This window comes from Acinonyx jubatus, chromosome C1 (genome assembly GCF_027475565.1).
Source record: "Acinonyx jubatus isolate Ajub_Pintada_27869175 chromosome C1, VMU_Ajub_asm_v1.0, whole genome shotgun sequence".
NCBI lineage: Eukaryota > Metazoa > Chordata > Mammalia > Carnivora > Felidae > Acinonyx > Acinonyx jubatus.
This window is the reverse complement of record NC_069381.1, coordinates 175,284,161-175,309,243: the sequence shown is the minus strand read 5'-3', so window position 1 is coordinate 175,309,243 and position 25,083 is coordinate 175,284,161. Positions and strand designations below refer to the sequence as shown.

The 25,083-nt window shown below is 40.5% G+C and overlaps 1 protein-coding gene across 4 annotated transcripts in view; it reads right to left on the bottom strand.

Annotated features, from left to right (window-relative positions):
* The window catches only part of MYO1B (myosin IB), a 187,512-nt gene that overhangs the window by 5,014 nt on the left and 157,415 nt on the right, over nucleotides 1-25,083 (bottom strand). For 2 of the 4 annotated variants that reach the window (XM_027054426.2, XM_053215469.1), the window contains exons 19-30: nucleotides 24,284-24,377; nucleotides 23,280-23,429; nucleotides 20,043-20,111; nucleotides 18,221-18,307; nucleotides 17,888-17,974; nucleotides 15,989-16,075; nucleotides 12,506-12,580; nucleotides 11,053-11,187; nucleotides 7,884-7,990; nucleotides 5,008-5,140; nucleotides 4,492-4,644; nucleotides 2,109-2,236 (exon numbers count right to left, since the gene is read on the bottom strand). In XM_027054426.2, coding sequence (XP_026910227.1) covers nucleotides 2,109-2,236; nucleotides 4,492-4,644; nucleotides 5,008-5,140; nucleotides 7,884-7,990; nucleotides 11,053-11,187; nucleotides 12,506-12,580; nucleotides 15,989-16,075; nucleotides 17,888-17,974; nucleotides 18,221-18,307; nucleotides 20,043-20,111; nucleotides 23,280-23,429; nucleotides 24,284-24,377 — 1,305 coding nt within the window. The remainder of the gene's footprint in view (nucleotides 1-2,108; nucleotides 2,237-4,491; nucleotides 4,645-5,007; nucleotides 5,141-7,883; nucleotides 7,991-11,052; nucleotides 11,188-12,505; nucleotides 12,581-15,988; nucleotides 16,076-17,887; nucleotides 17,975-18,220; nucleotides 18,308-20,042; nucleotides 20,112-23,279; nucleotides 23,430-24,283; nucleotides 24,378-25,083) is intronic. The other 2 variants (XM_027054446.2, XM_027054466.2) reach the window with 2 other exon arrangements.

The window sequence follows — 25,083 nt, the reverse complement described above, 5'->3', positions numbered from 1 at the left end:
ATGTGACTTTCTCTGTAAAGACAACCTCATTAATGTAGTGAGTCAACCGTAAGGCTGCTTCATCCGTATTCCAAGGAGCTCCTGCATCTGGAATACACAGAATCTTCCCGGGATGAGTGGGAATTACCAGTTCCACCGAAACAGAAGCCCTGCATCCCAAGTTATAACACATTTCAACTAAAGGGAGTTTAAAGTTATAATAGGCCCTAACAGGTTAAAATCTTAATTGACTAGAACCCAAGTAGCCATTATATTTTTTCCTAATACGTATTCTTTGTTTAATGAGAAAGGACCCAATGACAAGAAAAGCTATTTAGTCCAAACTGCAATTTCCTATGTAGGGTATACATAAAGGTCAATCTCCCACCAAATCTAAATACCACTGTTGGGGTACAATGAGGACAGATGATGAACCCAAGGTTCTGTACATCCTCAAACATCAAGGAGAGTTAGCTTGGCCTACAGAGGGATAAGAATGGGTATGAATTTATTTTGCTTTTTATTTTATTTTATTTTTTTAAGTTTATTTATGTTGAGAGAGAGAGAGAGAGAGAGAGAGAGAGAGAGAGAGAGAGAACACGAGCGGGGGAAGGGCAGAGAGAGAGAGAATCCCAAGCAAGCTCTGTACTATCGGGGCTCTGCCCAACACAGGGCTCAAACTCACGAACCATGAGATCATGTCCTGAGCTGAAATCACAAGTCAGACACTTAACCGACTGAGCCACCCAGGCACCCCAAGAATAGGTATGAGTTTATTTTAGAAAGACTTTTAGAAAAAGTTGAAATAGAATAGGCTGGCAAAAATCTTAATTAGAAAATAAAATCATTTCTTGAGCAATCTGGTTCCGTGACTTCTTACTGTACATGCAAAGAAGTATATAAACAGGTAGTAAACACTCTATTGAAAAGTAAAGTAACCAATCAGGTATCAATCAGCACAGTAACTCAAATTCATTCAAATGAGCTCATATCGATAGATTTCATAAGTGGGGGGAATGCTCCAACCTGCATATAAATAATCAGTCTCTATCCTTAGAGTCCTACTGTGAAGTAAAAAGAGCAAAATTTCAAATTTATATATAGCAGTCTTAGCATACCAGTCAACCTTGTCAACATGGAATGCTTATTCTCTATCTATCTATGTCAGAAAAAGGCAGAGCAAATATAATACATCCAAAACAGCACTCTTGATTTCAGCCCAGCCACCCAGCCACCCCCAAACCCTTCTTTCTTAAGCGTCATCTGTGGCAGTAAATGGTACCACCATTTGGGCTCAGGCCCCAGACCTACCGTCCAATCTGTTATTAGGTCCTCTTGTTTTCCCTCAAATTACATTTGGAATCTACTTCTCACTACCTCCCACTCCCACCCTAGCCTAAGCCACATCATCCTAGACAGCTCAGAGAAGCTCCCAATTTTTCTCCACTTCCATTTTTGCCTCCCTAGAGCTATTTTCCACACTGCAGCCAGAGGAATCTTTGAAAATCACAAATCAGATCATGCCACATCCTTGCTTGAAACTTGTAATAGCATTCCATCGACCTCAGTAAAATCTCAACTTCTTACCTTAGCTACCAAGCTGCACATGGCTGGGTCTCTGTCTATCTCTTCACCATTCACTCTACCATTAAGTTCATGTCTACCATTTCACTCTACCATTAAGTTCATTCCCATCTCAGGGCCTTTGCACCTGCTGCCTCCCTGCCCTGGAAGGCACCTCCCAAGATGGTTGCCTGGCTTGCTCCACTGATTTCAGCCTCAACTCAAATGTCACTGTATCAAACAAGCCTCCCTGACCTCCCTATCAAAAATAGCACACTCTGGGCCTTATCCTGCCTTTTTTCCCTCTCCACAAGCATTTGTCATTAACCAAAGTCATATCACTTATTTATTATGTATGCATATTTGTCTCTTCCACCGGGATGTCAGGGACATGAAGGTAAGGACTTGATCTGTACCATTCACTGCCCGTCCACCATCTAGAATAAATATCAGACGCACACTCGCTGCTTAAAGGTAGTGGCTGCATTAATGAGTAAGACTAGAGTGCTCGGCTGAAGCAAGAAAGCAGAAAGTGAAACACCACATTCAAACAGTTATGAACATACTCATCAGAAATTTCGATGCTGAGCTTCTGTTTGGTTTGGCTGAGAGTCGTCCGATACAGCTTTGTGGCCATTTCAATAAGGTGATCGCTGCTGAAGAGAAAGTCTCCTTTACTAGCTGCTTCAGAGCCCTAAAAGGACAAAGCAAGAGTCAGACCATCATAATTAAAGACAGCTTAGGACGTAAATGTTTACAGGCTTGGCTGAAAACGTATTTACTGTCTCTTTAAAAAAAACATTAGTTACTGAAGTCCATTCTTCTAAATAAACAGTAACGATGAAAGCGGTTATTTCTTCCAACTTGCTCCGGGCACTTTTAGTAAGGTTACCTAACCTGACGCTACCCAAAGTTGGTAGGTAGACCACAGGCACCTTCCACATCACCTGGGAGCTTGTTAGACAAGGAGAACCTCGGGCCCTAGCGCAGGCCCACTGACCAGGATCCCTGAGTGATCTGTTTGCACATTCAGGCTTGAGAGGCACTGACCTAACCTAGAACTCAATCTGAAAGGGCTGTTTAAAAAATTCTTCAGTGGCTTGGTTAAAAACATAAGCAGAACAACAACACTCCCAACAAATATCCTAAGGCAGTGGCTCTCCAGCTAAGCTACACAAAATAGGATGGTTGTGCCCCAATCCAAGAAACTCTGGTTTGAGGGGACTGGGGGCATGGCCTGGGCACCAGCATTATTATGTGTAATCAAGGTTCAGAATCACTGTGTTAGGACTGGATATGCTCCCTTTAAGTTAGGATCCACAGTGGGGAAAAGAGGCAGAATGAAGCATACGGGACTTTCCTAAGTGTAGAAACAGCAAGCTACGTGCACTACCAGCTAGATGCAGGTGCCTAAATATGATTGATATTCGCCGACATCTGCTTATTCAGTGACTATTTGTTATATGAAAGGCACTATGCTGAGCACTTTACACAGTGTCTCACTGAATCCTTATAACAACGTTATGAACTAGTGCCATTATTTTCTCCATTTTAAAGAAGAGAAAAGGGTGCCTGGGTGGCTCTGTTGGTTAAGTGTCCGACTCTCTAAAAAAAGTCTTTTTAATGTTTATTTTTGAGAGAGAGACAGCACGAGCCGGGGAGGAGCAGAGAGAGAAGGAGACACAGAATCCAAAGCAGGCTCTGGGCTCTGAGCCACCCAGGTGCCCCAGTTGGACTCTTGATTTCGACTCAGGTCATGATCTCACGACTTGTGAGATCGAGCCCTGCATTTGGCTTTGCGCTGACAGAGAGGAGACTGCTTGGAATTCTCTCTCTCCCTCTCTCTCTGTCCCTTCCCCACTCACGCGTGTGCACACACGTGTGTGCACATGTGCTCTCTCTCAAAATAAACATTAAAAAGATAATTACAATAAAACATAATGAGGAGAAAAATTAGGTAGGCACACAGAAGTTAAATGACTCGGCCAAGGTCACTGTAAAATAGGTGAGACCAACTCCAGAGCCTACATTCTTAACTACTTCGTTCAAATCAGGAAGTCCTCAAGGCACCTAGGTGGCTCAGTCAGTTAAGTGTCTGACTCTTGATTTAAGCTCAGGTCCTGATCTCACAGTTGTGAGATCAAGCCCCACACTGGGCTCATGCTAAGCATGAAGCCTGCTTGGGATTTTCTCTCCCTCTGCCCCACTTGTGCTCTCTCAAAAATAAATAAAATTAAAAAAAAAAAAATCAGGAAGTCCTAGTTAAGCTAAAAAAGCACTGAATGTTAAAAAGTCTTTAGGTCAAAGTTATGAGGCAGTTGTTTCATTGCGGTTGCCTTCTTTAATTAAAAAACCACAAATTAAAGATGAATAAGGGGACAGACATTTATCAAGCGGTATACAGAAAAAACCACAGGAGGAAGCAATGAACATCCTGGTATTTCCATGTATTATTCTCAAAATAAAGCACATCACTGTGAGTACAAACAAAAGCTGCTCAGGGAAATCAGAATTCAATGAACAATAAATGTGATTAATCAGTTCAATTTCAACTAGTCAATTTCAATCACTGAAAAGCCAAGCCTGAGATTTTACATAGGAGTGAATATAGCCCAAATCTGCAAATCAATAACATGTAGAACATTTTAATGTTTTTGTTTTTTATTTTTTTAATTTTGAGAGAGAGACAGAGACAGAGTGCAAGCGGCGGGAGGGGCAGAGAGAGAAGGAGACACAGTATCTGAAGCAGGCTCCAGGCTCTGAGTTGTCAGCACAGAGCCTGACGTGGGGCTCGAACTCACAAGCCATGAGATCATGACCTTAGCCGAAGTTGGATGCCTAACTGACTGAGCCACCCAGGCGCCCCAGATGTAGAAAATTTTAAATCAGTGCCTCGGAGATTGGACAAATGCAGAAATCTTTCAAACAAATCAATAGTTGGACCTTTACCTCTTTGAGATGGATGGCAAAGAAGCCATCATTCTGTGAGCTCATCGATACTTTGGTCACATCCACCAAAGGAACTTCTGACTTTATCTGCCCGGACTTTTGATCGGCAAGAAGGAGATTATTATTTGTTAAGAGGAAAATCCGGGATGTGCTCTAAAACAAAACAAAACAAAACAAAACAAATAAGGATGTAAAACCAATGATGAAAAACACCCCAAGTGGTCCTTGAGTTTAAAGTATTAGTTATTTGCAGAAATGCCCATTTTATTCTGTATCTTTCAGCATGCATACCTATGTAAACTGAGAACACACTAAAAACACAAATAACGTATCTTAAATCATGAAAGTTTCAGAGAACAAGCAAAATTCCACCTAAGCTTAAAGGTAAGGGGAAACATCTTCCTTTATAAGAATTCTGCTGAGAAAATGAAATGCAAATTTGAATATTCAGAAAACTAAAGATGACTGTCCCAATTGATAAACACTTCTTACAAGTCTTCAGGGATAGCATTTTACCTTCCCATTGGCACGGTTAATTTTGTTCACCACTTCAGCAATGATAATCTTTTCTTCAATAGCATCTTTGAGTTTCTTATACTTGGGATTCTTGTTGATTTCCAGGTAAGCTCCTTGGAATGGTTGCCCAACACTGGAGGGAAAAAAAAAATTCCCCTCACATTAGAAACAGTTCCAGATGGAAGTATTATGGGAGAAAGGTAACACGTTAGCTGATTCTGAAGAGCGATAACTTCATCAGAGTTAATTTTATGCATTTTACACATGTCCTAAATAGTTGGAAATGAAACCTGAAACCTACTTCAAATACATTTGTGATGTCATCATGGCATTTTGTAGGTAGGACTTTGATAAAAATCTTATCACATGGAACAATCAAGATAGAAACCAAGGCCCAAGTGCATGGTCTCAAGGAAAAGGCAAATCCTTCTAATCTGTTAATATAAAGTTAACAGCTACCCACAAAGGGCTTCTAATGCCTTTAAAGAACATGTGGCAACAGGAAAAAAGAGCACAGATCATTACCATCAGCTGCTTCAAAGAAAAACTTCATTTTCTTGCAGAGAATCAGAAAATCAATAGGCCGCCTGGGAAGAACAGATCCAGAGCAACCGCTTTAGAAGAAAGCTACAGAGCACTTAATATTACCATATAACACTGGCTCTAAATAGGCAACGTATGAAAGAAGAATCAGGCCTTTCCTCCTAGGATATGCCGCTACTCGGACAGAAGGGGCCAAGGTCACCATTCAGAAGCAGAGCAGTTTTCTTTCAAACAAACTGTATCTTACAAGTCACACAATCATGCGCTAGGATGTCGATTTCCCTTAAAGGTTTGTGGGGTGACACCTGCAGGACAGCTTCTTCAAAGACACCAAAAAAACCCCCACAATAACAACAACAACAACAACAACAACAAACTGTGGCTTCACTCTGAGCTGTAAAGTTCTGGCAATTTGCAAATACAACCTTAAATGCTTGTGTTGTGGGTGGAGGAATAGGGAAGAAAAATCCACGTAGGTGGTCAGTGTTTCACAGCTCCCAGCACATAACAGGCTGGCACCCAGAAGGGCCGCTGCTTCCCACAGTGGTGGGAGGCTAAATTATCCCACCCCTCTGACTGCTGCGGGGGGAGCATGCACAGAGAACACTACCCAAAGAGGACCTGGCTTGATGTTAATATTTTTTTCTTGCTGTTCATAGTCAAATGCGTCTTTATTCATTTAATGTTTTTAAAGGAAGAATCAACAAATGTGTTTTTAATAATTAAAAAGTGCTAAGAGTCTCTGAATTTGTTTCTTCAAAAATGCATTTTTCTCCTTTCAGTTTCTGAAGCGTCACCCACAGGGAATGTTAATTAAGACGATTACAAGTGAAAAAGATATAAAGAAAAAGTTAAATCAATTAGTTGCTGGAGAGAGCACAGGGACCATTTTCGTGTTCGAGAGTGCTTTCTTTAGCAGGCACTTTGGACAACTTCGGATGAAGATGCTACGTGGGACTCACGGGGAGTATGTACCATCTCAGGTCACCAGGTCAGCTGACCCAGGAGGCTGTGTCCCTAAAGACACAGAGAATACAAGCATAGCACATGGAATACATGTGAATATACCCAGCAGATATACTTTTTATTTCTGGGCCGTCCTTTGGAAGAAGCTAAAAGTTGTTAAAGACTTCGCTTGAAATTGTACAACCTACTTTTTTATTTAAAAACAGATGAGAAAGGGATAAGGATTCTGGGGAGAAATGATGAACTTGGGAGATAGAAGAATATTCAGATAAGCGGTCTTTACCAAGGGTTTCACTTGGTAAACTTACAACTGATATTGCTTCTTTTATTGAGTGCTTGGTGCCTACAATAAAGGGACCGATCTGACTGCACAGGCCACTAACATCATGCCCAAGGAGTTAGCAGACCAAAGGCCATCACAGAGCAGTGCTCCCGCAACACTCTTAGAGTGACAGACCAGCTCGCTCTTCTTTACAATGCAAATGAGCCTGACCCAGCTGGTTCAAGGAAGAAGACTGGCATGGGGATTACAGTATATTACCAGCAGAAATTGGGCCGGCCTCTGAAAACTATGGAAAACGAACAAGAATTTACAATGAAGATTTATCTTAATAGCCTATACAATTTGTATTTTAAACGATGACTTCTAATTATTTAGTGAAGTGTTTAGGCTAATGCCAATGAAATAAAACCAACAAATGTAATCTCATTTCGTTACAGTATGCCATGAAAGCCATTGCTCAAAAGTGTTTAAGTGTACTTTTTTCAACAGAGCTGAGCTTTATTTCCATGTTTATTACATGTTTATCTTTGATGTCGAATACATATTAGAATCAGCATACAACTTGGGAGAAAAGCTGGATGTTCTCCACTGAATGGGTTAAAAAGGAATATAAAACTACAAAATACTCATTTTAGGTCTTCAATTCTAAATTATGGAAAACAGAACAACAATTACCTTGCCATTTTTGTCTTTCTAGTTTTCCAAGATGAATTTCATTATAAAATATTTTTCACTAACAATTAATTGTAAGAAAGGAAATAAGGGATTAAAAACACTTGACTTTAAGTACAGAGTACAAATAGTCTTAACACAGAACTCCTATCTTCTATTTAAAATACAAATATTTCATCATAGTATGAATTGAGAGTGATTAACTGATGTCAACTGGAAATCTAGTGACCTAAGCAAACCCACACATGCCATTTGCTTTTGTCTGGAAGAGTTAGGCTGATCATAAAATAATTCATAGAATTAAAAATCTCTCATGTATCACTGAAATCAAACTCCACTAGAAGCGACCTGCAAATATATTTGAGGAGCTTTTAAAATACTGACTTTTATGGGTAAAGCAAAGCCATAATACCTAGATGGGTATAAAGCCTTCTTGTCTTTGAAGAGTTCACTGGCTTCTAATTTTTCTTCGTAAATCAGCTTTTGCTGGTCTGTGAATTGGTCTCTGTATTTTTTACACTGTGAAAAATGAAAAGGAGAAAAAAAAAAGATATCACTTACATAAGTCATTACTCATTCTTAAATATGCTAAGCCAATTTAGTAACATGAAGAGTAAGAGTAAATGTGTACAAAATATCCATTTAAAAAAACCAAGAGCATTTTTCCTTTTTGGGTTTTAAAAGGTTGGTCTTAGAAAATGCCATAAAAACTACGGTCTGTATTATGGAACCTGGGATGCTTCTTCAGAACACGCGAGGACCTTGCTAGCAAGGGCCCTACTGGGAGTACTGACCCTCCCACTATGACATCAGCCCCCCCCCACCCCCGACATCCTTTAGGCCTCAGGCTGTCACACTCTTCTCACAAAGACTTAGCCTAAGAATGACATTGTACATCACAACTCATTGCACACGTTGATTTACATGCACACACATAGACAACTGACACAAAACCTTCACAAAACAATTCCTTCAACATGCCCTGTACTCTATTATTTTTTTTTAAACTTTAGTTTTTATTTTTTTAAGTTTACATCCAAATTAGTTAGCATATAGTGAAGCAATGATTTCAGGAGTAGATTCCTTAATGCCCCTTACCCATTTAGCCCATCCCCCTCTCCCACAACCTCTCCAGCAGCCCTCGGTTTGTTCTCCATATTTATGAGTCTCTTCTGTTTTGTCCCCCTCCCTGTTTTTATATTATTTTTGTTTCCCTTCCTTTAGGTTCATCTGTTTTGTCTCTTAAAGTCCTCATATGAGTGAAGTCATATGATTTTTGTCTCTGACTGACTAATTTCACTTAGCATAACACCCTCCAGTTCCATCCACGTAGTCACAAATGGCAAGATTTCATTCTTTTTGATTGCTGAGTAATACTCCATTGTGTGTGTGTGTGTGTGTGTGTGTGTGTGTGTGTGTATAGATAGATAGATAGATACACACACACACCACATTTTCTTTATCCATTCATCCATCGATGGACATTTGGGCTCTTTCCATACTTTGGCTATTGTTGATAGTGCTGCTAGAAACATGGGGGTGCATGTATCCCTTCGAAACAGCACACCTATATCCCTTGGATAAATACCTAGTAGTGCAATTGCTGGGTCGTAGGGTAGTTCTATTTTTAGTTTTTTGAAGAACCTCCATACTGTTTTCCAGAGTGGCTGCACCAGCTTGCATTCCCACCAACAATGCAAAAGAGATCCTCTTTCTCTGCATCCTCGCCAACATCTGTTGTTGCCTGAGTTGTTAATCTTAGCCATTCTGACAGGTGTAAGGTGGTATCTCATTGTGGTTTTGATTTGTATTTCCCTGATGATGAGTGATATTGAGCATTTTTTCATGTGTCGGTTGGCCATGTGGACGTCTTCTATCCTACTGTACTTCATTTTAAAACGCTGGTCAGTAATCTATTAAATTGATTTCACAACTCACAAATATGCTACAACCCTTGGTTTGAAAAATGCTGCTCTGAACCCCCTATTGCCATTTTACAGTATGGACACCTGACCTGAGAAATCTCTCCTTTGGCTGGATTCTGAGATGGTACTGAAGGGACACAGGGGGTGGCTGGAGGGGCAGGGACAGGTTGTTTTATTTTTATTTTTTATTATGTTTATTTATTTTTGAGAGAGAGAAACAGAGCATGAGCAAGGAAGGGGCAGAGAAGGGAAGACACAGAATCCAAAGCAGGTTCCAGGCTCAGCTGTCAGCACGGAGCCCGACATCAGGCTCAAACTCACAAACTGCAAGATCATGACCTGAGTCAGAGTCGGGACGTTCAACCGACTGACCACCCAGGTGCCCCTAGGCCAGGTGTTTCAGATGAACTCTAAGACATTCAGTTAGAAATGTAGTTGAGACCCACTGATATAATGGTATAAGGGAATGTTAGCATTGCTGCCCACCCTTTCAGGAATAAACACATCCCTCTCATTCTCTATCCCCAAATGCAAGGGACGTAAGGGCCAGGGGCCAGGGGAGAGCAGAGGCAGAGCAGACTCCTGGCATTAGAAGCTCCCCATCGTTATTTCTGAAAATAGTCTCACTGTCAAAGAGGGAGATGAGCACTGAGACACTGGTGAATTTCACCAAACTGACTCACTAAGTTAGGGAACAGAAGGGAGAATCCAGTTCCACATGCTGTGTCACCAATATCACACTATTCAGTGATAATGTCACTCTACATATGTAATTCTGGAAAGGGACAAGCCTACAGTGCCCAGCAGGAAGAGTTTCCTGGAAGTGATATCCATCAGTCATTCACTTACCAAATATAATAAGCCTTTCAATGATTATATCGTAGGATTATATGATTATCATATTAATGATTATATTGTATCTGACACTTGTACATATTTAGCATTCCATATATCAACTGAACTACTAAAATAAAGTCAACATCTATATAAGTAACCCACGTACTTCTGGGCAACACCTAAATAACACGTTATCCTCTCATAAAATTAAGGAAGCTAAAAATATAAGGCAATGTCAAATAGATTTTTAGCTTCCATTTAATTCAGGTTGAGGGAAACTTAATCTCTTTGATGTCTCGGGAGGCACTCTAAAGCCGTTTTTTTCCCCAGTCCATCAAAACATGTAGTGTTCTCGCGAACGTTTATGCACGTACTCAATACATCTTAGAAAGTAAACTCCTACAATCTTCCAGATTTGACTATATCCTGTGAAGATGTTCAAATTTTATTATTTCTATCTCTGGCAGTATTCCTTCAGGTAAAGATGAATAACAGAAACACATCAAAACAAAACAAAAACCTGAACTACTTTAAAGCAACTGGAATCTGGAAGGGAAAGACACTGGAGCCATGCACACTCTCCTTTCCAGACAAGGATGACAGGTGACAGTCATGGGAACACCTGGCTGCTCTAGAAATTCTCACACAAAGCCAAGTACGGTGCATGGTTCAAAAATACCAAGGTCCTCAGATACGTCTCTTTGAGGTTAGAGGAAGAGCATGGTTAAAAATCTGCTTTTACATAACATTTTTCAAACGCTCAAAATATATGTTAAGAAGTCTCTGAAAAAAAAAAAACCTAACAAGGCATTTTTTTACCCTCCACAAGTGGAAAATCCTTTTTAGTTCTTTGTGAGTAGAATCCAAAAATAGGTAAGGTCTTGATGGCCAGTTCTTGTCTATTGGAGATAAGGAAGGCATCTTATTTTTCATTTCCAAGAAGTATTTTTGCACCTATGTTGAGTTTGACAAAAAATGCTAGATAAGTAAAATATACCAGAAAAGTCATTGTTTTACATAAACCAGGATCAAGCAAACCACTTGGTGGAATTTAGCAAGTTTTAGTTTATAAAATGTTGCAACTCCTCTGGAAAATCTCTTTTTAACTCTCTGTATTGGTTGGGAAAATCTAAGCTCCACTAAATGGTTAAGAGAAAGGAAGAATACTAATTTTAAAATTAACATTAATACTTACACCAGCTAACACTAGAAAGCTGCATTGTTTAATAGGCAGCCACTTGCCACCTGTGACTATTTCTGTTTAAATCTTTAGTAATTAAAAGTTAAAAATCCAGTTCATCAATCACATTAGTTACATTTCAAGTGCTCAACAGCCACATGTGGCTAGACTTTACTGTACCACAAAGATCTAGAACATTTTCACTGCTGCAGAAAGTCCTATCGGACAGCACTGCTCTAGAGTACTGAATATGAGCCAGGAACCCTAAGAGCTTTCAATTATCACTCCATTTTACAGGCGACAAGATGAGGCTCACAGAAGTTATGTGATTTGCTCAAGCCGTAAATCTGTACATGGCAGAGTGAGCTGGCTCCAGAGTTTGCACGTTACCACTACATATACTTCTCTGGAAGCCAGAGGGAAATGTTAGAATCCATCCCGGAATCGTGGCACAGCCCTGCTCTCCTCGTTGACCAACCTCGCCCTGCAGCAACTTGTGGCAGTTCAGCAGGGCAAGATCTTGGTGTTCCCCCCAGACTCCTATGTTGAAATCCTAACCCCCAATGGGATAGTGTTAGGAAACGGGGCCTTGGGGAGGCAATTAGGTGAGTAAGGTTACAAGGGGTGGTGCTCCCAGGATTACTGCTCTTATAAGAAGACACGGGAAAGAGCTTGCTTCTCTTCCTCTTCTCCTGTGAGGAAACTAGGAAAAAGCCCTCACCAGAACCAGACCATGCTGGCACTCTGATCTTGGGCTGCCCAGTCTCCAGGACTATGAGAAATAAATGTTTATTAAGCCACACAGTCTATGGTATTTTCATTATAGTAGCCTGAACCAACACACCAGGCTTTCTTGGGTTCCCCTTCCCCAGAGAACGTTCTCTCTGTCAAAGAACATTTCATTGATCATATGTGGGCCGCTAACCTGACACAATTCTACCTGAATTTGAGGGGAAATGATAGAAGGTCACAATCTCTCAGTGTCACAGCTAGGGTTTAATAGTTACCAAACAAGTCATTTATGATTGAGGTGATGCTATTCACTAGTTAGTCCTATAATGCTAATTAGCCACATAGAAAGTATAGACTTACAATTCTCTGAAGCGTAAATTCATAAATTTTCTTTCCAGCATTGGCTCTGAAGAATTTCCTGTACTCCCGACGGACCTTTAAATAGAAGCAGCAGAACACAGAGGTTAACGTGTGGCCGGCAGGTGCCCATATGATACACTTCTATCAAAAATGAAAAAAAAAGGTGGAACAAGTCAAATTTATAAGTGACTTTCTGGATATAGTAAAATGATTGAAGCACACTGAGACAGTGGATTTTAAATCAGAGAAAAAGAAACGAGAGCTGCAAAGTGGTAATACCAGAATGTTCTAATGTTTTAAATCCTCTCAATTCGTTTTTAAAGTGCCTGAAGATTTGACAAGAAACACTCTACAGGCATGGCTACAAACTCATCACAAATCAAAATACATATCAGAAAAAAAATTACATAGGTAATTTTCACTGCAAATTGTTCTTAAAAGGTAAAAAGAAAATGCCTGACGAACTCCAGCACAGCTTCCAAAGCCCTGCGTACGAAGACAGGACTTCAGTGCCATGTGCTGGGAGCTCATTGTGCCTAAAAATAAGAATTTAAAAAGAAGCCTGTGGTCTCCCATTAGAAATCTCCCATTTAACTGCATTAATTTTTCTCTCATCTCTACTCCTGTCCAAGTTTCTACTAACACTATCACAACACTCAGGACATGTTACAGTTTTAGTTTCCCTATTTCTTCCTTGCTACACTGTCATATGCACTTTGCACACTAGTGTTCAACAAATCAAATCACTAGGTGAGGTGTTTACCGAATGAATGAATTAATGAATGAATGATACAGTTAAGTTTTGAAACTGAGAAAAAAAACTAAAAACTACTTAAAATACCGATTGTCACTCGGCCGTCAATGAGAACGTTAGATTTTAGCAAAACATCAGCCTATTTGAATAATTCAGACATGCTATGCCTTTTTCTTTTGTCTTTACTTTTCTGGGTTTAACTGCACATGTTCAAAATCCAAGCTCACAACCTACTAGCCAAATTCAGTTTGTAGAAAAATGTTTTATATGCCTATTTTTAAATGAAGCACTTCGCACGGAAAATTCAGGCTACATGTTTCTCTTCAAGTTTTCTAAGATCTAGCAACGGTGAGCCCCATTCCCTGGACGAGACCACAGGAGCTGTGGCTGCCTTTATGAGACAGGATGCTCCACACTGCTCAGGGCCCCATCCTTCCTGATCCACCTTCCATCTGCTACTTCCCTCATCCTTGTGACCTCCCTGGTCCCATGGGACATGTAAGCGCCAGACCCATTCTCTACGCTTATGGATTATTAAGGTTTAAAATTTTTTCCAGGGGCACCTGGGTGGCTCAGTCGTTAATTAAGCATCCGATTCTTGGTTTTGGCTCAGTTATGGTCTCACAGTTCATGAGTTTGAGTCCTGCCATCAGGCTCTGCGCTGACAGTGTGGAGCCTGTTTGGTTTCTCTGTCTCTCTCTCTCTCTCTCTCCCTCTGTCTCTGCCCCTCCCTCTCTCAAAAATAGATTTAAAAAAATTTTTCCCCCAGATACCACACAGGAAGTTCCTCCTTTTGTTCATATTCTATGGTACTGATTATCCTTTCTCCTTTAGCCAAGGAGTTGCTAGATTCAAATCTCAAACTAATAAAGTTAGAAGGGACAAAGAGAAGAAATATGGTACCTTTTAATTGGCTCCTGGAATTTTAATAGCATAGGGAAGCAGAGAAGTTAGAGTAAGGTTTCATGTGAACATATCCATAAGAAATATACTGGAAGTCCTACCATATGTAGTTGAATGTCATTGTAAGTGAGTTCACTGCAACATGCTTTTTGATATTCACAGGAATATTTCCCCTGAAATATTCTCCAGAAATACAGCTATAAATAGAAAAGGCTGATGACACGTTAACATATAAAATGGGCTCCCCTCATGGGCCGTGGCAGTCCAAAAATGATCCACTGAACTTTGCAATCAATTCCACAAGAACCTAATCACATAAAAGGGCAAAACTACTGTTCTTATCAACATCATTCTTTAAAAAACACTAGCACAAAATTATTACATTCTTGGACTTCAGAGAAGTTTAATCTTATTTCAGAACAATGATAATGGTGACATATTAAAATACTTCTGTTTTATTGGAAACCGGAGGGGGGGGGGCAGTTACATCTAGAGTAGGGCCCGTTAACTTCAGCTCCAACACCATTCACCTACAAACTGAATTTGATTTATAGGTTACTAGCATACACCCCTAAGATGGAAAGATTTTCTGAAATCATATACAGTGAGTTAAACCCAGAAACTGAAGACAAATGTGATTCTGCTGGTAGATATTATACAGGGTAAAAATCCTGACTCAATGTTTGGTTCCCTCCTTTTATGAAAATCAGGATGCAAATCAGAACAAGTGAGTAAAATGGGAAATAAAATCCTTTAAAAAAAGTAGTTCTAGAACTTGTTTAGAATTCTTGAAATGGAACATCTTAAATTCATACTTAAGTTACTTCTTAAGTACTTCAAAAATTACTTGATGAATATTCAGTATAATCAAAAAGGTTAATTCACTGAAAGTTTACAGGCTAAATTTTCAGGGGAAAATGCAGATTACTCAAAAGCAGAACATACAGATACTGCTGATGCTGTTTAGATTCAGAGTCAGTGGCTTCCCGGATAGTAAATATTTAGAAGAAGATGAATGGTTATAGCAAAAATAATAAAGAGGAATAGTGTCAAATAGGGGCCTAATTATTCCTAAAAGACAATATGGATGGTACCCTGAGGTGATGAGTTATTGAATAACAGGAAGACACAATCTTTACACTGCCCGAAAGTTGTTCTCAATGGCAAAAAGTTTTTTCTGGAGCTCAGTCATGTTTACTTACGCATCTTGCCTAAAGCAGTAAGCACCACTTTGAAATAAACCCTACCCTACATTAAAAGGCATTTGAATCTAAAGTTCTCTTTAACCCGAATGAGCGACTGCTGGTCTTAATTGCCAAAATCTGTACTTTTAATGCAAAACCTTTTGGTTTCTAAGCTGAATAATTAGAATGGCAGTCACTTTGTAGAACACTCTGCTTCCAGGAGCCATCGTTGGAGCAGAATAGGCAGACAAAGGGAAACAAAAGCCAGATATCCCCTGGCTGGCCACTGTAGACCATGGGTCAGCTTTTAGCTCCACTACTGTAACTCTGTCTCATGAATTAAAAACAAAAAACAAAACACAAACTTCATCTTCATAAAGATAACACAAAATAGGACTTGGATAACAAAATGTCTTATTAGATGCTTTAGATACTTTAAACCTATTATTTAAAGAAATACACAACAACATCAGAAAATATTAGTGCACAGGTTTGTTCTCAAAAAGAAATGGAATTAGGCAAGGTGACACTGTAAAAGACTGTGCAGACCATAAGCAAGCATCATCAATCATTTTCTCCGGGTTAGTAAGTGCTAGGCTTCATTGAGTTCACCGTGGACAGAAAGAAGGGGTGGGGAAGTACCTTTAGTCCAAGCCAGTAAGCCCAAATGACAGCGACTGCATGCTTACGCCTAGCCTCCTCCTTCAAGCGTTTCAATTCCCTTCGAGCCTAGAACGTTTTAGATAGTAAATAAAAGAGACGGCCCAATGCAGACAGCACAAATGACCAGAAGAAGATACCCCACCAAACAGAAGAGCCAACTTATGAATAAGGATTTCAGAATGATAGAAGAATAGGGCATAATCACTTAAACCCAAAGAATCCGCGTAAGTCTGGTGCAGTCCTTTGTATGTTTAGTGCACTGAGCCTCTGTTCCAGAGGAAGGCCATCTATGTGGTACCCGAGGTAAGCCACGCCTCTGCCCCCCTACTTCCAGTTTTCCCTTTTTCCTCCCTCCTCATTCTCTCTCCTTCTTCTATTCTCCACACTCTCTCTCTCCCTTATCCAAGCCTTAGAGCTGTGAGTGGCACCTAGTGACTTCAGCAGACTTCCCTTTGCTGGCAGTACCCAGGACTAGAGAGGCTAGGAATTCCTGTGTTCATTCATTTGGACATACAAAAAGACAACTCTTGTGAACAACCATTTAGAACATGGAAAGAATAAAGTTGTTTCTTTCCCATTAGCAAATTAGAAGTAGCACATATCAAAATTCAGTGTGAGCTAAGGCCCTGGACAGTGAAATACACTGAAGCAAGATAAAAAGTGAAACGACTTATGGTTTAAAAATTAATCTTAGGGAACAGTCAATCTGAAGCATGCTACTTTGAAAGATGAAACATGCAGTGATTTTTCACCACTTTTGGTACTCAGACTGGGAAATGGGCTACCTCAGTGGGGAAACCCCAGGGATAACTGTCTAAGAGTCCTTCTGCCTCAGCTAGGACATTTCCCTCTGATTACTAAAGGAACTAGCCTGTTCGTCACAGATTTTTCAAGGGGGGGACACAAATGAACAGCTCTGGTTAAGTTTTTTTGGCAAATTAAGATCCTTATACAGGCAAATGTTGACTTTTCTCATTTTTCTCACAAGATGGACTTATAATGCTGACAAGGTAAACTTAAAAACATAGGATTATATTGATATTTATATTTCTAACTGGAATACACATTTTTAGCAGAGATGACCTTTGATTTTCTAAGTAACAAAAACATCTAAAAGTCTCGTCCCTTGGGGTATGTGAAATGTTCACAGAGCCCACGACTCTGCCTGGGGATTAGTGAGAGTATTTCAGGAGGCCTTTGTTTCTGAACACAAACAGCTGAAGCTGAAATTCTTGGGATTCTTCAGCGGCAATGATAGCTAGCTTTGCATGAACACAGCTTTCTGTTCAATCACAAATGATCATTCTTTTCGCATACAATATTTTGCTTATAATAATCAATGGCGGCCACAGTGAGCCTAAAAAACAATTTCATTCGTGGATTAATATTTTTTAAGGCATGCGTTAAAGGTGTTCTTCCTGTCACCATGTTGCAGGAGACCAACTGAAGCCCAAATCTTAACATTCCCAACATGCCCCTCCAACCCCCCACCCAACAAAAATATCTCTAGAAAACTGCTGGTATATGCTGGGGGGCGGGGGGAGAGAAGAGGGAAGGAAAAAAAACAAAACAAAACAACGAAACATGCATGTTACTTGAGGGGTTTTTTTTGTTTTTGTTTTTGTTTTGTTTTGTTAAACAGCAACTGGACCAGTGCCTCATTAATAAGCAATTAGTCTTTTTGGCCTACACATGCTTAGGGCTCCTACTAACGTGCACTACTACACTACCACATCCAGGTTTATTCGATCTGGCGGCTAGGACATGCACCGGGGTGAGGCACCGTTAACTGTAGGCATTCACCCCCTGACAGGCTAAAGATACAAACTGGTTATTGCCGATTCCGGGACGGAGTAATGGGATGTGCGAATCAAGTACCTTAGATCCGAGCCAGTAAGCCCAAATAACTGCAATAGCATGTTTATTCCTAGCCTCCTCCTTCAGCCGGCTCAGTTCCCTTCGCGCCTGTGATGCATTTGAAAAGGAGTTACAGAAAAGTTTAAGGCAGGAAAGGTTACTGCTGGTTCCCAAAGGAGAGAGAAGAAAGACACCGGTCACCATCACACAGCAAACGCAAAAGCGTGTGCCACCACCCCACACCAAAACGTCAGAGAGAGAGAGACAGGTAAATGCGTGCTCAGTAGCTTAAGCCAGTGAAACAATTTCTGACACCCGCCCCCGCTGCCTTCCAGGGGGCAGTGTCTGGCCTACCTGGGTACCATGCCAATAGGCCGCGATGGTGGTGGCTGCCTCCTCACAGCGCTTTTGGTGCTTCAGTTCCCGCAGGATTTTTCGGGCCTAAGGTGAAGAATCACCCAGAGAAAGTAGGAAGTTAACAAAAAGTAAGATGCCATACTGGTTGAAAAACATACTTGCAGAGACAGTCATAACATCCACTCTCAAGCGAAAGATCTATCGTTGAAAGAAAGGAAAAGGGGACATTGCTTATTCGGCCTAAACAGACTATGAGAAGGTAGTAAATAAAGAGGTCACTAAGCACAGCAGTGTGGCCCCCATTCAGACCGAGACAGCGGCCTCCTGTGCCCTAACGTGGGACATGAAGAAATGCGAGCACGAGCCATAGAAGCTGGTGCACGTCAGATGGAAGGAATAGCTCTCGGGATGCGGTCGGAGGATCTCCAATGCTCCAAAACCCATTTACCACCTTTACCATTGTTGTACATGACATCACCTCAGCTGTACTTTTTATGCAAAAGAGATCCTTAAAAACTTGCTAAAGAAAATCTCATTAGTCCAAAACCAGTGGCTTCTCCCAGGCAGTTACCAGAAACTGATTTTATGGGGGCCTGGAGGACATGTTGGTTGGGAGGTGGGCTCGGAATGTCTGAAGGCTCTAGACTGGAGACACGGACCCATGATCCAGTAATAAGGTCAAAGAAGGACTTGCAGGCAGTGATTTCACTTACTCTATGTGCTTGCATTTATATTCTGGCATTTACTATCGCACAGCCGCCAAATTGACCCATGGCCTAGACAAAGGTCGATCGATGCTACTGGACTCCCGGCCCAATGTTGTACCCTCTGAAGGGGTTCTGGGCCTGGGAATTGTCTTGAAGTAGCTCCTCTGCATTAGCCCACTCCACAGAAATCTCCCAGTAGGAAAGTGGTCAGAATAGGCTCTGAAGGTTCTTTGACTTAGAGCAGGGACAGTAAACTTTCTGCAGAAGGCCAGATGGTATTTTTGGCTTTCCCGTTTATAGGTCTCTATCACAGTTACTCAACTCTGCTGTCAGAGCGCTAAAGCACAAGATGTATTTACACACAAGATGTAAATAAATAAGCAAGGGTCTGTACCAATAAAACTTTATTTATATGAAACTTGTACTTATATTTGTATACATATTTATATACATTTTATATTTGTATATATATTCACATGAAAGTTGTATTCCATATAATTTTTACATGTCATGAAAAGTTCTCTCTGTTATTTTAAACAATGCTTTAAGAACATAAAAGCCATTCTTCCTTCTGGGGTTGTACAAAAACAGGCATAGGCTGTGGACTGCTGACCCCTGAACCAAGCCTTGCAGCCAGGATCTGGAACTAGGTGATGGGTACACTGTGATCCTGACTAGAATGGCCAGAGCTCAGGATGTTTTGATCATGACAGGGCAGCCCACAAGATGGTCACCAGGAAGTTATGGAAGGAGTTGGGCCGGGCAGGACGCACAGGTGCGGAGGCAACAGTGTTGACAGACAGCCTTCTGGACTACCACTTCCCTTGCAAACGGGGGGCAAGAGGATATTGAAATCATGTACGGTATTATTTCAAGACTTCCTGCTTCGAGAACAAAGCTCTTGAGAAGAGAGCCAGTTAGAAGGATGCGGCCAAGACATGGTCACAAGGGCCCCAGTGTAGCCCATAATATTTATTCTTTCCATCTGACTGTTTACAGGGTAGGCAGGAGATGAGGAGTTCCCCCCTGCAGGGTGACCTTAAAGACATCATCCTCCTTTGTGAAGAACCTAAAAACCCCCAATAAATAAGGCTCACTTCTTTTAAACTCACCTTCCAACCCCGGATATAAGACTGAATTACCAAGGCAGAACTCTTTATCTGTTGATACCTCTTTTGTTGCTGTGGGACAAAAGGGGGAGATTGTTACCAGTTCTGTTTACACATCTATAATACCTATACTGCAAGGATTGAGACAGAATACTTGCTCACTTAGTGCAATTAACCCTTCATCTCCCATATTCCTCCTGGGAACCAATATGTAAAGAAACCAAAATATCAAACAATCCAAAATTATTACAGTTAATCCGGAGTATGTTTCAAGGGTGCTAAATATAATTAAATGAGTATCACTTTAATTGAACTATGAGGCTATACAAGTGACTCCAACTCCATTCCTGCACTCAAGGACTCGCACTGGGTACCAATCAGCAATGTAAAATAGAAACCACATCCTGGGAGGGTCAAGTGAGCACCAAGTTGGTTGAGATACAGCCAAAGTTACTTCCAGGCAGGGAAGGTTAAAGAAAACCCAGTGCGGCAGGCCATGCATGTGGGCACGGCAAGATCAATGCCCAAAGGCCCTTTTTACTTCTATTCGGAAGAGTAGAGGCCACTGGAATACCATCCCTAGAAAAGTGAGCTCGTATTGTATTTAATGTGGAATATTCACCGGCATGTCAGCATCTGTGATGAAATTTCACAGCTTTTCTAACCAAACCATGAAGTCATGCTGTGCCTCTCTCACTTTGGAAATGCTGGATTGCTCAGCTCCCTTTTCTGAGGTGGGACACATGCCTTCCAGCCCTCTAGGCTAGATTTGGGAAGCACAGAGGAAACAGAGTGATGTTATCAACACATGAGCAGCAGAACAAAAAGAGAATGCCAGACAGAAAGACAAAGAGAACCCTAGGACTTTGGACAAATCACTACCTCCTCTGGACTTCGGTTTCCTCATCTGTCAAATGAGGAGCTAGAAACTCGGCAAGATTCCTCACAGAGCAATATTCCATGGCTATAGAACAAACTATATCTATGATATCTGACCATCACTTCTGACATGCATCTGATACCTTGATGTTTTCTTCTGAAGTTCCTAAATGGCTTGAAAACAACTCTATCTTACTTTAAAATTCATCTCACCTGGGTGGCTCAGTCAGCTGAGCGACCAGCTTTGGTTCAGGTCATGGTCTCATGGTTTGTGAGATCAAGACTCACGTCAGGCTTGTGGCTGTCAGCACAGAGCCTGCTTTGGATCTTCTACCCCCTATCTCCCCGTCCTTCCCCCACTCATGCTCGCTCGTGCTCTCTCTCAAAAATAAACCTTAAAAAAATTCGTCTCATACAGCTATAAAATATAACAGAATATGGATTTTAAAATAATCAGCAACTGGAAATGGACATTCAGAAAATCTTTGAGTTATTTGGTTGAGAAAAAAGGTTGAGTTTAATCACTAGCTTGGATAACATGTAGTTAACTGGTTGAGATATTTAGTTCAAATTCTAAAACAGATGTAACTAACACTAGAGCGAAATTAATACCTTCTCTAAAAGTTGGGCTTATTATTTGTTTCTATTCTCCCAATTAATACTAGTTATAACTCACCATCATGAGCTAATGATACATTATATGGTGGCTCCTTTTTTCACTTGGAGATATAAAAGTTCTATATAGGGAGGGAAGGCAAAATAGCACCTGCTCTCTTCGTTCGTTGCTTTGTTTCTTCTCATCCCTCTAATGAAATGCCCCCTTCCAGAGGGTATTCCTTGACCATACTATCCAAATTTATATCCTATCTCCTCACTATTCTTTATCTCAGTAATCTGTTTCCTTCCCAGCTGACTACAGTCTATAATTGTTCTGATTATTTACTTGCTTACATGCATATTGCCCCTCACTAGGTATGGACTCTATGAGGTCAGGCATCAGTTTTGTTCATGTTGCTATCCCCAGAGCCTGGCAGAGAAGGTATTCCAAAAGCATTGTTGAATTCAAGACAGATGAATTCACTACACTTGCCAACTTGGATTTTCTTACTGATCTGCAAACAAAAAATGACGAAAAGCGTTCCCGGACCACTGGCTATGTGTTGGTCCTTCCTTTCTCAGGCAAATATAAAACAGAGCATTATGAATCTGCAGAAGAGCCAAGTGCCATTACTGTGTACACAGAAGAGAATCCACCACAGACAGGTTAGTGACAACAGTCCTCTGTGCCTCTGCAGAATAGGTATGAATGAATCTCTCATCGTGGCTGGATAGGTTCATACATGAACAGCTGTAGTACCATTGGCTGTACCCTTTCAAACCATTTTAAGGATACTCTCTTAAAGCTGAAGCAGTTTTTTTTTCCTTTGGCTTCATCATTTAAATATCTCATTAATTTCTCAAACGTGGACATATTACACTAAAATGTATTACATGGGAATAGGTCAGCAAAACTGTGTCCTGATTATACACTGCTTCATAGCAAAACTTTTCCAGAGCAGAAAAAGAGAGTATCCTAAAGGAGATGTGATTGCAAATTCAATTCATCTTCCGATTCTTTAGAGAAAAAGCACAGAATGAAAAAGCACTCAGAAGTAGTGTTCTTATCACAAAATTCACTTGTGAGAACACAGCCTAAGTTTAAGCCAACCTAAAGGCAAACCTTCAGATTTCCTTCGAACTTGTTATGCCTCCAATGAAATATCTATAATCAAGTGAGAAACAAAATTCCCAAAAGAAATTCCATGTCAATTAACTAAACATACTTTATTTTTAAGTCTTTTCCCATAGATAATAGGGCCAGCAGTCTGAGGACTAAAGGAAATCCAATCCTTTCACCAAATCCAGAATTCTACTAAAATGTGGCATCAGTTTTCTGGAATTAAGCCACTTTCAGTGCTGCTACAATACATGGAAAACAGCCAATTATTTTGGAAAACTGAGCCTACCCCATGAAAAGGGTTAAATGACACCGTCTCTTCTAATCCGATGAGCAAATTCAAGATTTAGATTTCCCACTATGTGGACCTGTATCACTGGAAGGCAGTGTGATATACTCAACTTGAGCTGTGAAAGAGTCCTGGATTCAAACCTCATCTTTGCCACTTAGCAGCTGCGTGACCACGGGCAAGTTACTCAACGGCTCATGCCTTAGTTTTCCCACCTTTAACAAAGGTACCACAAAAGCACTCAATTGATGCGGTTGCTGGGAGAACTGAATACGTAAAACTTACACGCAAAGTACATAACAAATACTAGCCAATGAGCATCATTCTTACAGAGTAAAAGGGTGGAGGCTCTTACCGCGTATCTCCTGTACCAGGCAGCTATCACGATTTGGCTTTTTCTCATTAGTAGGAAGTGGGTACGACATTTCCACCCCCGATAAATCTTCTGAATGAGAGTGGCCAAGTCCTCAAGACGCTGCTTCCTCAGGTCTTCTAGCTTGAATAACTAATAAGAAAAGATAGCTGGATTTATCAAAACTCTACCAAAACCTTATGACATACATGAAAGACATCCCCAGGCAGAAAAATGTCATGATGTTAAAGTCAACCCCATTTGAGGAAAAAAATGAATAACTGTCTTGATTATGGATGATATGGATAATAACCCATGAGAAAACTCTTTTCATGAATTCATACAAGATCACTATTTATCTTAGGTGATATAGAATTTATGACAAATCAGAGAAGGGCCGAACTGGGCACTTAGATTTACCTTTAGCCAGGAGAATGCAACTGTTACGGCAGGGAAGTGCTGATAAGGTCTCTGTTTAACAATTCAAACATTCTTCCAGATTCTCCAAATTTCCAAATTACCAAAAACACTGTTGTATTTGTTATACTTCATGCTAATTCATTTATAAAAAAATGCTCCCTTGGACGTTCCTAAGTAGAATTTTAAGCTTAAAATTTTCAGCTTAAAGTTTTTTTAAATATGAGTGCTTTCATGTACCTCAAAATAATAGGGCTGTCTTTCCTAAAATTATTGCATAATTCAGGTATTATAAATACAGACTGAATTTACCTCCAATTCCTATGAGTTAAGAAGGTTTTATTGTTGTAACAACAGTTCCTTTATGATTTATGAAGTGTTGTACAATCTAAGATTTTGATGTTTCATAAACAAATACACGTGTTCTTTTAATGCCCCCTACTCGCCCATCCTCTCGGACATCTGCAGAAAAAACTGAATGAGGCACTATCGGCAGCATCTTGGGTAATGTTATGAAGTTAAATATCCTCTAAGAACTTGCCTATATGATTATAACATAAGTTCAGTCTGTAAAGGTTTGGGTTACGTACTGTTCTTGGGTTCCGGATGAATATCTTTGATCTACCAAAGGAGTACTCTTCTACAGGAATCTCTAACTCATTAAAGAGAACCTCCACGCCAGCCCTATAAAAATAAATAAAAATAGTTTTCTGAGTTATAAAAAGAGGTTGTCTTCTCTGAAATCACAGTATCAGGTTCTCAGTGGTATAAAATAATAGCTTTCTTTCCAAGTATAATTGGTCTTTTAGTAAGCAGCCTTCTATCAAAGAATCTTCAGACTGAATTCCACGAATTAAACCAAATCCAGGTAACACTAAAAAAGTAAATTTGGGTTCAGAACTATGCAGTCTAAGACAATAGGGTATTAAAACCGTATCTTGATTTCATTAGCAGAGGTAATCTTTGAATCAGATATACCCATCACAAAGCACCAGCCAGAACCCGGAGGGTGTGTAAGAAATTCACACCTATTTTGAATGCGCATGGTTAATTCTCCAAAATATTTTTAATATTGCGCCTCCGTGCCTCACAGTGTGGGCAGGACCCAAGAAGAGAGTGCCAGACCAATGGGGTGTCATGAAGCATAGGCCTTATGTGGTAGGAGCGAGGCCTGCCTGAACTTGGCTCTGACTTCTCCATCCTGGACCCTGGTTTCAACAGCAATTTCTAACTAAACTTTATCCCATCAACCTATGGCCTAGGTGCCAGGCAGGGAGTGAATACATGTTCTGACCTGGAAATGAGCAGTGGGAACAAACAGTACCCACATTCTATATCATCTGGGTATTGAGTTTTGTAGCAGAGACCCCATCATATGTCTGGAGTTCAT